At 39.4% G+C, this 15,741-nt stretch overlaps 2 protein-coding genes across 2 annotated transcripts in view; one reads left to right on the top strand and one right to left on the bottom strand.

Annotated features, from left to right (window-relative positions):
- Nucleotides 1-15,741, top strand: part of LOC126195258 (RNA-binding protein 42-like) — a 358,082-nt gene that overhangs the window by 145,721 nt on the left and 196,620 nt on the right. The window lies entirely within an intron of this gene.
- Nucleotides 8,092-15,741, bottom strand: part of LOC126195259 (uncharacterized) — a 44,002-nt gene continuing 36,352 nt past the window's right edge. Inside the window, exon 3 of the mRNA XM_049933784.1 lies at nucleotides 8,092-8,482. Within this exon, the coding sequence (XP_049789741.1) occupies nucleotides 8,267-8,482 (216 nt within the window). The 3' untranslated portion in view covers nucleotides 8,092-8,266. The remainder of the gene's footprint in view (nucleotides 8,483-15,741) is intronic.

Raw genomic sequence — 15,741 nt, forward strand, 5'->3', positions numbered from 1 at the left:
TAGAAGCTATGATTTGGCTCATCTATATGTAGGTGCATACTCCTTAAGCAACCGTATGGTGTGTAGTGGAGGGTACACTCTATCACTACAAGGCATTTCCTTTCCTGTTCCACTCAAAAATAGAATGAGGGGAAAAAGACTATCCATATGCCTCTGTACGTGCCCTAATTTCTATGGTCCTTATACAAAATGTACATTCACAGCAGTATAATCGGTCTACAGTAAACTTCAAATACCTGTTCTTTAAATGTTCTCAAGTGGTTTGCAAAAATAACATGATCTTCCCTCCAGGGATTCCCATCTCTATAATACTTGCATGTTGATCGAACCTGTTGGTGTCAAAACTAGCAGTTTGCTTCTGAATTGCATCGATGTCTTCGTTTAATTAAACTACCCATTGAGTAGATGAGTTCACAGAAACCCTGGGTGAATAGTGCTTCGTGTTGACTGTGGTATAGCTACACCAGCAAATGCTCTCATCACACACTCAGTGTTTGTGTCTGCAGCTCACAAGGATTGAGACTCTAACCAATTGATACTGTACAGGGTGTCCATAAGTAAAATTCCAGTTTCAAAATGCTGCAGTAAGAGAACCACTGCTCAGAATGATATCAGATTTGAACAGTGTGTTATTGATGCAGGGAGAAAGTTCATGATTGTCTCCATGAAGGATCATATGCTGCTAGTAAAGCTCTTTTACAAGAAAGGAGGCTGTGCACCAGTAGCCCTGCAGGAGTTCTGGACACTCAAAGGTATGAAAAAAGGCATTGGTCTGATGTGTGCTGAGGATCTCTAGGAAATAGTTACAAAATACAAAAAGACAGGTTTTCTTGAAGTGCAGTGTGGCAGAGGAAAGAAAGCAGTTGATCCGACATCTGTCGAAAGTGAGGTGACTGCATTGCAAGATAGGTCAAATGGTGGTGTGCCAACATGCAGTGCATGGGGAATTGCCCGAACATTGAACATGCCTGTGAGCTTTGTGCAAAAAATCCTACAAAACATCCTGCACTGCTATCCATACAGAATTACCCATGTTCAGGAGTTGCGTCCTGCTGATCTGCCAGCAAGACAAATGTTCACTCTGGAATTTCTTTCTTTCGTGGAAGTGAGCAATGAATGACCATGAAACATTTTGTGAACAGATGAAGCCCATTTCCACTCCCCAGGACATGTCCACCATACATAGAATTGCAGAATATGGGCAGCAGAAAATCTGCACACACATCAACTGTTAGCACTTCATTCTGCAAATGTGACTGTATGGCACGGGTTGATGGCATTGTTTATTGTAGGATTCCTAGGATTGCACCCCCTCCCCCCCCCTCCCCCAAAGGGATGAGTCCTGTTACCTGTACTGTCACCGGTACAACCTATAAGAGTCTCTGCGCACCAATATCATTCCAACCCTTCAGCAGCATGTGGATGTGTGGATAGGATCATTTTTGTGCAAAATGGCACTCCTACACTCTTTACATAGCCAGTGAATTGGCTACTGCAGAGATATTTCAGAAATTATCGGCCTTCATTTCCCTGCAGCCTGGCAATCCACATCACCTAATTTTAATCCAAGTGACTTCTGGCTGTTGAGTTATCTGAAAGATATTGTGTTCCGTGCTCCAATTATGAATGTAACTGAATTGAAGGCGTGAATTGCACAATACATTCTGAACATGACCCCCCGAGACACTCTCATCAGCTGTGGAACATGCTGTTTCTCGATTTCAGCTTGTGGCAGAAAACATTGGACAGCATATTGAACATGTGCGCCAGTCTTGCAACAGTTATAAATCAATGTTGTTTGGTTTTTTATGCAGTTTTTGGCCCCTGGGCATTAAAAACTAATGCCATTTTGCTTTTCTGTGGTTTTTGGTCTCAGGACAATTAAAAAGTGATTTCTCACATTTAATGCAGCATGACCTTGCCATGGTGGGTGATCTTACCTAAGTAGCAGTGCCACAACTGTTGACTGCTGAACTTTTGCAGTCATGCACACTGAACAGTATGGATGGTGTAATGTGTGACTCAAACCATATCCATCGTATTGTGATTCATCTGTCATTTGTAGCTGACGCCATTTATGTTAAGATACTTAAAGCGCTATCTTTTGCTCAGATTTTTGTTAAACTTTTTCTTCCGCAACGTTTCCCCCTGCGTCAATAATATGAGGGGTGATCAGTAAGTAATGCAACAGTTCCCCCCCCCCCCCCCCCCTCCCCCCTCCTCTCTCTCTCTCTCTTGCCAATTTCGATCGTGGAATATTCCCATTTCAGCTGCTTTAGTTTTATGAAGTTCCAGTAGGTGATGGCACTATACATAGCCTTCAAAATGGTATCTGTAATGGAGGTGTGTTCTGAGAAGAGAACTGTCATTGAGTTTCTTTCGGCAGAAAACCAGGGCATCACATATATTTACAGATGCTTGCAGGATGTCTATGGAGACCTTCACGAAACTTCATTGGACTGTTCTTCCTCCATCCACCCAACAGCTTGAATCTCGCACCTTCTGATTGCCATCTGTTGAGCCCAATGAAGGTTTCCCTCAATACATGGATGATGGGGAGGTCATTGATGCGCAAGAAGTTGGCTCCGACATCAACCAATAGAGTGGTACCATGTGGGCATACAGGCCCTCCCACTAAGGTGGCATAAGGCAGTCGCATTGAATGAAGATTACATTGAAAAATAGGGTTTTGTAGCCAAAAGAGTGGGGATTAATATGGTGCATTGGAAACCTGAGTAAAACCAAACTAATTTCAGGAAAAAAGTGTTGCATTACTTATTGAACATTCCTCATACGCTGTTCAAATTCGATATATTTTGGATAGTGGTTGTCTTTATACAGTGTTTTTAAATTGGAACTGTAATTATGGACACCCTGTATATGATGCAAAACAGACAACACAAGTACTGTATCAACAAATATTATTAGTTTTGCTGCGTAAAACATCCCACACAAGTTTTTAATGTAACCAACAGCCTTCAGTTCTTGTCAAACTTGCTGAAAATCTATTTTAGAAAGTGTGCATGCTTCCCTGACCAGTAATTTAAGATGTGCTCCCAACATAAAGATTATTCCTTTGTCTTATGTTTACTGGATGGATTCTCATCTTTTTATACAAATTCGTGTTATCAACCACAGATCCCATAAGTGAGTAGGTTATGTTGTTCTCATTGTAATAGTAAATAAAGTTTTGAATAGAAATCAACTGTATATTAGGGAGATGAATGTATAGCCCATGGAAAACTCAGCAATGAGTCTAAAAAGGCTAGTGAGTTATGACCACACAGGTGTCTCACATTTGAACTAAAAGTATTATTTCTGAATGGATTCCCATAGTATGAACAAAGGCATCCTGTACAGTGAAACCTCTTTATAACGTTCCTCCATATAATGTTTTCCTCTATGTTATGTCCGTTTCTTTCGGTCCCGACTAAAGGCCCATATAAACAATGTCAAATTTTCCTCTTTACTGCGTTTCCTCTATATTACCATTTCCTCCATGTAACGCTCATATTTTTGGAACCCTGGTCAATTATTTACCTCTTTATAACGTTTAAGTTAAAGAACGTTTCTGTTATAAAAAAGTGGAGGCATCTCCTGGTGTGAGTCGCATGGAGCTAGTGAAGCAATTTAAACTGGCCCACTCAACACTATTGTGATAAACAGATCGTCAATAATGGAAGGGTTTGAGAATTGTGGAAATTTGAAACGTATGAGTTTGAAACCATCGACTTACGACGAAATGGAGGAAGTTTTATTAACTTGGTTTCAGCAAGCATGTGCTGCAAACATTCCTGTAAACGGAACTATTTTGAAGGAGAAGGCGCTTCAAATATCATTGCAGTTATGAATGGAAAATTTTAAGGCATCCAATGGATGGATTGATAAATTTCGATGGCGTTATGGTGTTGTATACAAAGCGGAATGTGGAGAAAGTAAAAGTATGGAAGAAACAAACTGTAGCTTAATGGATGCAGACTCTCCCTAATCTGATACATGGCTACAAACTGCATGACATTTATAACGCTGACGAAACCGGCATGTTTTTCAATTTAATGGCGGATAAGACATTTATTTTTTGTGGGGAAAATTGCCATGGCAGTAACAAGAGCAAGGAATGTCTTACCATTTTGTTGCATACAAATGCTGATGGCAGTGAAAAACTGAAACCTTTGGTTATCGGGAAGCTAAAAAATCAGAGGTGCTTCAAAAACATTTCCATGTTTCCGTGCAAATATACAGACTATGCCAAGGCATGGATGACAAATAATATATTTTTACGTTTTCTCAGAGAATTTGACGCCAAACTGGGGAGTGCTGCAAGAAAAGTGCTGCTGTTTGTGGATAGATGTGCGGCACATCCACCAGATGTATCCTTTCTGAGAAATGTGAAAGTAATTTTCCTGCCACCCAATTGCACCAGCCATCTGCAACCTCTGGACTTGGGAATAATACATGCGCTTAAGGTTAAATATAGGACAGCCCTTGTAAAAAAGGCCTTGAATTTGATGAACCAAACAAAATCAGGAAGCCAGCAGAGCTCACAACTGAAGCTGAATATTTTACAGGCAAGGAATGTAATTATGTACTCGTGGAGGAAGTCAGCGCTGAAACTATTAAAAACTGTTTCACAAAAGCGAGATTCTGTGAGAATGAGTTGGCAGCTCCTGTGGAAGGTGTTACAAGCGATATGCAAGAGATTCAGGAATTAATAGGCAGTGATTCTGTCACTTTTGAGGACTTTGTGGCTGTGGATGACAATGTGGCAACCACAGGAGTACGAAGTATTGAGAAGCTGACTGCAGAGAGAAGCTTGGAGAATAATAGTGGAAGTAAAAGTGACAGTGACAAGGAAGATGACCCTGTGCCTCATCAACTTGCTCATTTGGAGCAAGAAATGATTGCCATAGAGTCTAGGAGAAATACGAAACAAACATGCTTGCTTGAATATTTTAAAAAATCATAGTTATGTGATTTTCAGATTGCATAGGTTCCTAGAGTTTGGTGCAGATTTTAAGTTCCATTTCATAATTTAATTATTAAAGTAATTTTTTGTAACTAATTCTTTTTTAATCTGTACCATTTACTGTGTTTTTATGCAATATGTTCAGTATATCCTAAACAAAATTTGGCTCATATTTTATAATTGGGTCAACTGGAGAATGGGATACCACCTGTCAGCTTTGGACAATGATGTCATATCTTAAGAATCTGCTATAACTTTTTACAGTACTAAGTCATCCATTTACTTTCACCCATCCACCTACCAGGCCTCATGTTTTAATTACAAAAAACTAATCATTTGATACAGTGATCATTTACAGTGAATGTCATATTACAGTGTTGTGAAAATTTAAAATGTCATCTATGGCACCATTTGTCACAGCTGATTAGTGGTATTCCGATCTTCAGTAATGCCCTATAATTATTATTTGGAAGCCTTCCTCTTTATAGTGTTTTCCTCCATACAGTGTTCAGAATTTGTGGTCCCTTGAAAAATGTTATAGAGAGGTTTCACTATATTTAGCACAGTCTTTAGGGATGTGTAGTCTAGCTTTCATGTGAAGTATAAGTGGAGCGACAGTGTTAGTTACACATGTTCACTCACTGCAACTAAATTAGGGTTAATACAACACATTACTCTAGGGACAGTGACATAAGTGAATTTTACTGTTGACAGTACTTACATACTTACACTGATGGGAAAAAATTCCATCACCAAGAAATAATTAATGTAGAGTAATGAAATTTCAGGATTACATTTACCTCGCTAACATGTTTGAATGATTAATGTAGCAAGATCACTGGGTAATGTAGGCACAAGAAAAGTAATTGAAAATATGAAATTCTGGTACATGAATAACCAATGTAGCTGACAGAATGTTGAATGCAAGCATGCAAACATGCATGTGTTGTGTTGCACAGGTGCCAGATGTCAGTTTTGGGATGGTTAATGCTAGTTGTGAATGACACTGAAATTGTCGTCCGATCTCCCAACTTGGTCACTTATAGAGACATCTGTTGATCGAGCAGGCCAAAGCAATGTTGATATTTGTAGAGCATGTTGTGTTACAACAGCGGGCAATGTCCAGTTGGAAAACACTCCCTGGAAAGGTGTTCTTGAATGAAAGCACAACAGATCGAATTACCAGACTGATGTACACATCTGCAGTCGGTGTATGTGGAATAACCATAAGAGTGCTACAGCTGTTATACAAAATCGCATGCCATGTCATAACTCCAGGTGTATGTTCAATCTGTCGAGGCCACAGTCGGCTTGGCTGCATGTGCTTATCTGGCTTACTGCTAACCAATACAAGGCTATTACTGGCTGCCAGGAAGAACTGGCTTTCATCAGAAAACACAACAGAACTCCACTCTGCCTTCAAATGAGCTCTCGCTTCACAACAGTGATGTTAGAAACAGTGTTGGTTTGGGGTTAGCGGAATGCATGCTACAGGGCGTGTGGCTTGGAGCTGTCCTTGATGTAACCGATTTGTAACAATTTGTTGTGTCACTGTTGAGCCAGCTGCTGCTTGAATCGCTGCTACAGACATAGACCCCAGTACAATGCACCACAGCCATAATGCTGAACTCGGTGGTCTTCCCTCACCATAGTGCCACATGGTCATCTGGAGCTATATCTTTTTGCAACAGTACATTCCTATGACCAATGCTGCCAGCAGTCATGTACAGTGTCTACATTCATGCCAAGTCTTCATGCAATATTGCAGAAGGAACATCGAGCTCCTCGTAGCCTTATTAAACGACCTCTTTCAAACTCAGTGAGTTATTGATACATACCTTCCTCTCTTAAAGGAATTCTTGACTAACATCAACTCACTATGAGCAATCTCAAAGGTAGCTAACACTCATGACAGTTACAGCGCATATTTAAACCAAACTTCATTTGCGTTCTCATAGTGGCACTACTAGCACCAGTCGTATGCAACTGTTGCTAAATTTGAACAGACCTCATCTTTCAGATGTAGAAATATGCCTGCAAATTTTCTTCATTTATCTTGCACAGATCCCTTTGTTGTTGGGATTTTTTTTTCCGCCAGTGTACATTGTTTTCTTCGTTTCCTTAGTTTAGGTGTGAGGAAAACGAATGTTCAAAGAATGTTGCAGAAATTTGTTTCAGATACATAGTAAGAATCTACATAAATTAGTTCTCTGGTATAGCCAGGACATTACATACCATACTCTGTATTTCTCTGGAATGTGGAAGGTTTCTCTAATCACTAGTAAAATGACATGTTGGTAAAAGCATATGCGGGTTAACCAAAGCTGGCTGATACGGGCTATTTAAACCCTTTTCAAGTTTGTAAGTGAGAAGGTTAAACTATTTGCCACGGTGAAGCTTTCCATCATGGTACACAATTTTTTGTTCCCCTGGAGGACCTTGAGGTAAGCGATTTTTACAGTGTGCCATAGTTGTTGTTTACTACATTGATGAGCTGCAAATGGACATAATGAAAACATTACTAAACAATTTCAGCTTTTGGACTAGAAGGTCCTCCTCCTGAAAAAGCAAACACTTACACACACACACACACACACACACACACACACACACACACACACCTACAGTCTCCGGCTGCTGAGGCCAATCTACATTGGAAGTATGACTTTTTTGTCTGAAAGCTTAAATGTTTGGTTGTCTTTCTTCACATCATGCCTGTCTGCAGCTCAGTGGCTGTGGTGAGTAGCAAAATATGCTTTTCATATTGTTGCTGTTCCATCCTAGACCTTCCATTGTTTGAGTGTGCTACTCTTTTCGGTGTGCCATGTTTATGTAGGCCAGCTCATTTTCTGTGTTTTAATAATGATCTCGTGTGTGCTTTAATCAATCATGAACACTGTATGTGAATTGTGTAATGCTTCTTATCCCTTACAAACCAACATGGAGCCAATTTTTACAGACTTTGAATAATTTATCATTTTCCTGTGGGTAAGGCAATAATAGGAGGTTAATTTTCCATTTACGTAGGTGTGAATTTGGTCACAGAAATAGTCCATTCATTACACATTGTATTTCATACAGCAATCATAGTACCAGTAACTACACTTTTATTGTGAAAGCACATAAGGTAAGCAGGGATGCTGTTTATTGACTCACTTCTCTACGTGATTTTATTACATGTATTTCAGTGAATAAGTTGACAAACTTGCCAAAAATTGATTGTATTAGTTAAATAAGTTCATTCACATACACAGGAGCTTTTGAGTATAGAATGGAATAGAGTGGATGAAAATTTCAGTTTTATTTTCCAAGTGGGCCCCAACCGTAAGATACGAACAGCTGAGGTATGACAGAATAGTGCTTGCGGGATAGTGGTTGCTGTAGGAGCTCCCTAGCATTACGCAGCTCCATCGCACGGTAGGCAGCTGTTTGAGGTAGGCCGGCATCTTGTTCAGCGATTTCTGGGATATCAGTTTCATCGTCCTCTTCCTCTGCTCCATTGGGAAATGTAAGTGCCTGTAGACATTAAAATTTTGTGGGCTTTAATAATAGTTAGCTTTATAGCAAACACACATTGGTGAGTAGTTATTGTGAATATGGATTAGATTTGGATGTTTAGTCACTCTTAATGTAAGTACAGTGCTATGGAATGAATGTGCATATTATTGAATATTGTGTAAATAAGACTGGGTTTCTGTATTTGTGTTATTCCTGATATTGTTGAAATTAATTTCTTACTAGCCTATGATGATTGACTAAAAATACACCAAATGCCATTTGAGTGACATTTTGTTAAACAGCCATTTCATTTAACCTGATACAGTGGAGCTATGTGAACCTTTGTGTCTTTCAGTTATGTCAGTTTCTGCATTGAGAACAAATTTCTGTTGGAATATAAAAAGGTCAGATTTCTGTTGATCTCAGCAGCTTTCTTGCTATGAATATCTGTTCGTAATCATAAGAAACTACAGAATAACCTTTACATGAAATTTTTCTTCTTTGTTTGTTTCACATGCCAAAGAACCAAAATGATCTTTTCCAGTGCTTATGACACCTGTTCAACATAGTCATGCAGTTTTTAGTGTATTTGTTTCTTTTGGCATTTCAGACTTAATTACATTTTAGAATTTTGCTCCTACCTGATTATGAGTCACTACCAGGCTTTTTTTCACTGTTGTAGTTTCAGTTATTTGATATATTCTGCAATAAAATAACATAATAGTGTGTATTGCATGAAATACATAAGTTAGGTGTTTTAGAATCCTGTACCCCTAACATAATATTGTGTGTTGGATGAAATATGCCGGTCATTTCGTTTTGAAATCTTACATTCTTCAGTGGGCACAGTTTCCAGTTATTACCCAGCCACTATCCGAAAGTCTAAGAATGTGGAGGAAAAATAAATGTTTACACTTCATGGATCTGCAGTTTCATCTACATGATCTACTACAATTCACCAACATTTGTTGCAACACCCTGGTGCCTGAAATTTGGATGCAATGGGGTAGTGTTGATTCCAGATGCTGGTAAATTCAGAATTTGTATTGCATATTGTATTATGCATATAATGGGGGAAGCAGCTGCGGAATTTCATTGCCAACTCATTACTATTTAGTTTAGAAGGATTATAGGGGTAATGCAGGAGTAGGTTCAATAATGAATAGGAAAGTAGGAATGCGGGTAAGCTACTGCAAACAGCATAGTGAACGCATTGTTGTGGCCAAGATAGATACGAAGTCCACACCTACCACAGTAGTACAAGTTTATATGCTAACTAGCTCTGCAGATTTTGAAGAACTCAAAGAAATGTATGATGAAATAAAAGAAATTATTCAGATAGTGAAGGGAGACGAAAATTTAAAAGTCATGGGTGACTGGAATTCGGCAGTAGGAAAAGGGAGAGAAGGAAACGTAGTAGGTGAATATGGATTGGGGGTAAGAAATGAAAGAGGAAGCCGTCTGGTAGAATTTTGCACAGAGCACAACTTAATCACAGCTAACACTTGGTTCAAGAATCATAAAAGAAGGTTGTATACATGGAAGAAGCCTGGCGATACTGACAGGTTTCAGATAGATTATGTAATGGTAAGACAGAGATTTAGGAACCAGGTTTTAAATAGTAAGACATTTCCAGGGGCGGATGTGGGCTCTGACATTAATATATTGGTTATGAACTGTAAATTAAAACTGAAGAAACTGCAAAAAGGTGGGAATTTAAGGAGGTGGGACCTGGATAAACTGACTAAACCAGAGGTTGTACAGAGTTTCAGGGAGAGCATAAGGGAACAGTTGACAGGAATGGGGGAAAGAAATACAGTAGAAGAACAATGGGTAGCTTTGAGGGACGAAGTAGTGAAGGCAGCAGAGGATCAAGTAGGTAAAAAGACGAGGCCTAGTAGAAATCCTTGGGTAACAGAAGAAATACTGAATTTAATTGATGAAAGGAGCAAATATAAAAATGCAGTAAATGAAGCAGGCAAAAAGGAATACAAACGTCTCAAAAATGATATCGACAGGAAGTGCAAAAGGGCTAAGCAGGATGGCTGGAGAACAAATGTAAGGATGTAGAGGCTTATCTCACTAGGGGTAAGATAGATACTGCCTACAGGAAAATTAAAGAGACCTTTGGAGAAAAGAGAACCACTTGTATGAATATCAAGAGCACAGATGGAAACCCAATTCTAAGCAAAGAAGGGAAAGCAGAAAGGTGGAAGGAGAATATAGAGGGGTTTATACAAGGGTGATGTACTTGAAGACAATATTATGGAAATGAAAGAGGATGTAGATGAAGATGAAATGGGAGATATGATACTGCGTGAAGAGTTTCACAGAGCCCTGAAAGACCTAAATCGAAACAAGGCCCAGGGAGTAGACAACATTCTATTAAAACTACTGACAGCCTTGGGAGAGCCAGTCCTGACAAAACTCTACCATCTGGTGAGCAAAATGTATGAGACAGGCGAAATACCCTCAGACTTCAAGAAGAATATAATAATTCCAATCCCAAAGAAAGCAGGTGTTGACAGATGTGAAAATTACCGAACTATCAGATTAAAAAGCCACAGCTGCAAAATACTAACGCAAATTCTTTACAGACGAATGGAAAAACTAGTAGAAGCCGACCTCGGGGAAGATCAGTTTGGATACCGTAGAAATATCGGAACATGTGAGACAATACTGACCCTACGACTTATCTTAGAAGCTAGATTAAGGAAAGGCAAACCTACGTTTCTAGCATTTGTAGACTTAGAGAAAGCTTTTGACAATGTTGACTGGAATACTCTCTTTCAAATTCTGAAGGTGGCAGGAGTGAAATATAGGGAGCGAAAGGCTATTTACAATTTGTACAAAAACCAGATGGCAGTAATAAGAGTCGAGGGACATGAAAGGGAAGCAGTGGTTGGGAAGGGAGTGAGACAGGGTTGTAGACTCTCCCCGATGTTTTCAATCTGTATATTGAGCAAGCAGTGGAGGAAACAAAAGAAAAATTCGGAGTAGGTATTAAAATCCATGGGGAAGAAATAAAAACTTTGAGGTTCGCTGATGACATTGTAATTCTGTCAGAGACAGCAAAGAACTTGGAAGAGCAGTTGAACGGAATGGACAGTGTCTTGAAAGGAGGGTATAAGATGAACATCAACAAAAACAAAACGAGGATAATGGAATGTAGTCGAATTAAGTCGGGTGATGCTGAGGGAATTAGATTAGGAAATGAGACACTTACAGTAGTAAAGGAGTTTTGCTATTTGGGGAGCAAAATAACTGATGATGGTCGAAGTAGAGAGGATATAAAATGTAGACTGAGAATGGCAAGGAAAGCATTTCTGAAGAAGAGAAATTTGTTAACATCGAGTATAGATTTAAGTGTCAGGAAGTCATTTCTGCAAGTATTTGTATGGAGTGTAGCCATGTATGGAAGTGAAACATGGACGATAAATAGTTTGGACAAGAAGAGAATAGAAGCTTTCGAAATGTGGTGCTACAGAAGAATGCTGAAGATTAGATGGGTAGATCACATATCTAATGAGGAGGTATTGAATAGGATTGGGGAGAAGAGAAGTTTGTGGCACAACTTGACTAGAAGAAGGGATCGGTTGGTAGGACATATTCTGAGGCATCCAGGGATCACCAATTTAGTATTGGAGGGCAGCGTGGAGGGTAAAAATAGTAGAGGGAGACCAAGAGATGAATGCACTAAGCAGATTCAGAAGGATGTAGGTTGCAGTAGGTAGTGGGAGATGAAGAAGCTTGCACAGGATAGAGTAGCATGGAGAGCTACATCGAACCAGTCTCAGGACTGAAGACCACAACAACATGAACACTTAAAAACTTGGCACCAAATTTTGAGATGGTGGTGATAATAATAAAAGGAGTAGTGGAAAGCAAGCCATATTTACTCTCAGATGACATTTTTTGAAAAGATGAAGAAACACACTGAACCAACATTCATTTAAGTGTCAGTGCACTTTGTGAATATTGCCTCAAAGAGACAAGAATTGTTTCCCATGAAATAATTACAAACAAATATAGTTTCAGGGACTGTGCACAAGCTGCCTACCAAAACTGATGATTGAAGATAATACGCTAGATTTGTTGGTTTTGGCACAGACGATTCTGGTGCATTATGAAAAACTAATGAATAATTTTCTGAGCTGCATTATGAGACATGATGAAACCTCGATAGCTCGTCCTACTTGTAATAGTCCATCATGCAACAATTTTTTCAGTGACTGCGAAGGACCACTTCCTGTCCAACTTTGCCTCAGCAATGCCCTATTAATGTTGGTATCTGGAGTGAGGCATTATGAAAACGTCACACTACTTGAACCAAATAATGAAGATGCTATTGCAGATAATTTGTTAATAGCCTCCTTACTTACACTTATATTGGAGGCATTGATCGGTGATGCTGATTTGTGTTGTTGTTTTAACTGGGTTTGTTGTTCATTACATCTCGCCTCGACTGTCGTAATAGTCTGCCCCAGGTAAGACAGGCCACTTTCACATGGAATGTGGAACGCATTGAACTTTCGGAGATCTAGATATCTTTAATATTGGGAATAAGACTTTCTATACTACTCAACAGGAGCAGAATACCCTGGATGCATGCTTCTGTAGGAGCCCACCAACCTCTCCAGATATTGGGCCAGTATGAAGTAGATGAGCAGTTCTTGGCTTCTCTTTTTGTGTGTTGGTTTCAACCTCTTTTTCAGCCATCCTTGATTTTGATAGCAGTGCCCACTTAGGTTGACGATCTGAGTGCACATTCTTTGTAAGTAATTCTTCAGTGTGGCTCTCCTAGTCTGTGTTAGTGTTCTATATAACAAGAGTCTTTAGTACCTAATGTCTTTTTGATGACAGTGATGACTTGAGGCGTGAAGATTGAGGACAGTCTGTGTGGTTTTCTGTATGTGTTGTGACCCAGGGATCCGTCTGGTTTTCTCGTAACTAATATATTGAGAAAAGGTAGCTGGTCACTCTTTTCAAGTTCCACCATGAATTTTAATTAGGGTGGATGGAGTTTAAATGTTCGAAGAACTCCTGGACTTGTTTTTCTTCCAAGTTGTCGTGCCACAATGTGTTGTTTATGCATTGATTTGATGTTACCCTAGTTTACAATACATTCTGATTAATGTCATTCCTTTTCTGTTCCCTATATGCATGAATCCCCTCCCCCTTCCTGCAACCCCCCCCCCCACCCCAAAAAAAATCATTCCACCACAGCCATTGTTATTTATCATTTCCTCAGGTGAAGAATGAGATACTAGTATGAGCTGCAAGGGTTATTGGGAAAGTAAGGTCCAATTTCTTAAAAAAACATGAATCATCACAAATCTTTTCAATAAACAGTTTTTATTTAATTCCTTGCTGGTTTCTCTATTTTTCTACATAGTTTCCAGATTTGTTTAAACATTTGTCATAACATTCTACAAGCTTTTGTATCATAGACATCTGCCACCTGAAAGGATAACCACTCTTTAACTACTACTTTCACTTAGGTAGTGGAACAAGTGAAATTTGCTCGGTGCCAAGTCTGGACTGTATGGTGGGTGGACAATCTGTTAGCACTCAAAAGATCTGACCAAATTTTGAGTGTGAATGGCAGCATTGTCATGCAGCAATGAAACTCCAGACATCAGGAGGCCAAGTCGTTTATTCTGTATTGCACATTGAAGTTTAGTCAGGGTCGTGCAGTAAGCGGCTGCATTTATTGTTGTCCCTTGCTGCATAAATTCAACTAACAAGACTCCACATGTCTATTCCAGAACACAGTTGCCATAACCTTGCCTATTGAGAGTGTCTGCTTGGCCTTCACTATGACTGGTGTTGTTGAGTGATGTCATTCTGTTCCCTGACATTTAGATTCTGTGGTCATGTGAAAAACTCATGTCACCTCCCCTATGACAGTGTTCTCTAAAAACTGGTCGCCTTCCTTGCAATATAGGGCCAAAAATCAAGAGCACAAGCCATTATTCTCATTTCATGTTTCTCAGTAAGCAGCCTGGAAACTTATTGTGGGCACAATTTGTGAAATTGCAAGTTTTCAGAGACAATTTTTGTGCAAAGTTGTTCCGCCCAAAATTGGAAATTCCAGTGCTAAAGTTGAAATTTTGAATTACCAGTCTTCACGAAACTTTTAGTCTATGGTTTTGACCAAATCTTCTGATATCACTGATGGTTGGCATGATCACGGTTCATCGTGGACATTTTTCTGTCTGTCCTTGAAAGTTTTTACCCACTTATGCAGTTTGCTGTCATGTATTGCATTGGGGCCATACACCTCACTTATCTGTTGATGAATTTCTGCTACTGCAAAGTTTGTTGCTGTCAGAAACTGAATCACTTGACTGTGTTTCCCAGTCAGCAGGTGGATTGATTGTTTTAAACATTTTGAACTGACACTGTAAACAGCACACTGTGACAACACCAATGAAAATGATGTCATTTGACGAGTAAGGCATGCCAGAAGTAAGTGCGCATGCATATTTCAGTGTTCATGTGACATTTGACAAGCTATATGGTGATTTGGACCTCACTCTCTGAATAACCGTCACATACAATGTCTCTCAACTCTTAGGTCGAAACTATATGGAAAAGAGGGAACCATAAGCTGAGTACCTTCAGATAAAGAACTAATGGCTGGAACTGCATATAGATGTAAACAGTTTGTAGCGTGTAACATGGTACCAATTAAAAGTGACATTCACCGGTCTTGATGCATACATTATAACAGAGTCCATTGTCAGAACTGAGTTCTGGTTCAGAACCATCTGGCCTCATTGCTTACACACATTTGTACAGTAAGGTTATAATTGCTGCTCCTCCAGCACTCCATCTACAACTACATCTGTACACTACAAACCACCTTACAGCGTGTGAAAGAGGGTACTTTGTGTACCAGAGTCACTTTTCCCCCTCCCTGTTTCAGTTAAGAATGGTTTTCAGGAGGAATAATTGCTGGTAAGCGTCTGTGTTGTCTCGAATCTCTCTAATTTATCTTCATAGTTCCTTCATGATATATATTTTGGAGGAAGCAGTGTATTGGTTGATTCTTCTGTAGTAACGTATGCTCTCTGCAATTTAACAGGAAACCACACAATGATGCAGAACACCTCTCATGTAGCATCTGCCATGGGAATTGGCTGAGCATTTCCATAATGCTTTCGCACTTAGCAAATGAACCTGTAACGAAACATACCACTCTTCTTTTTTTCTTCTCTATTTCCTTTATCAAACCTGTATGGTATGGATCACAACTGGTGAGCAGTATTGAG

The sequence above is a fragment of the Schistocerca nitens genome, chromosome 7 (genome assembly GCF_023898315.1).
Source record: "Schistocerca nitens isolate TAMUIC-IGC-003100 chromosome 7, iqSchNite1.1, whole genome shotgun sequence".
NCBI lineage: Eukaryota > Metazoa > Arthropoda > Insecta > Orthoptera > Acrididae > Schistocerca > Schistocerca nitens.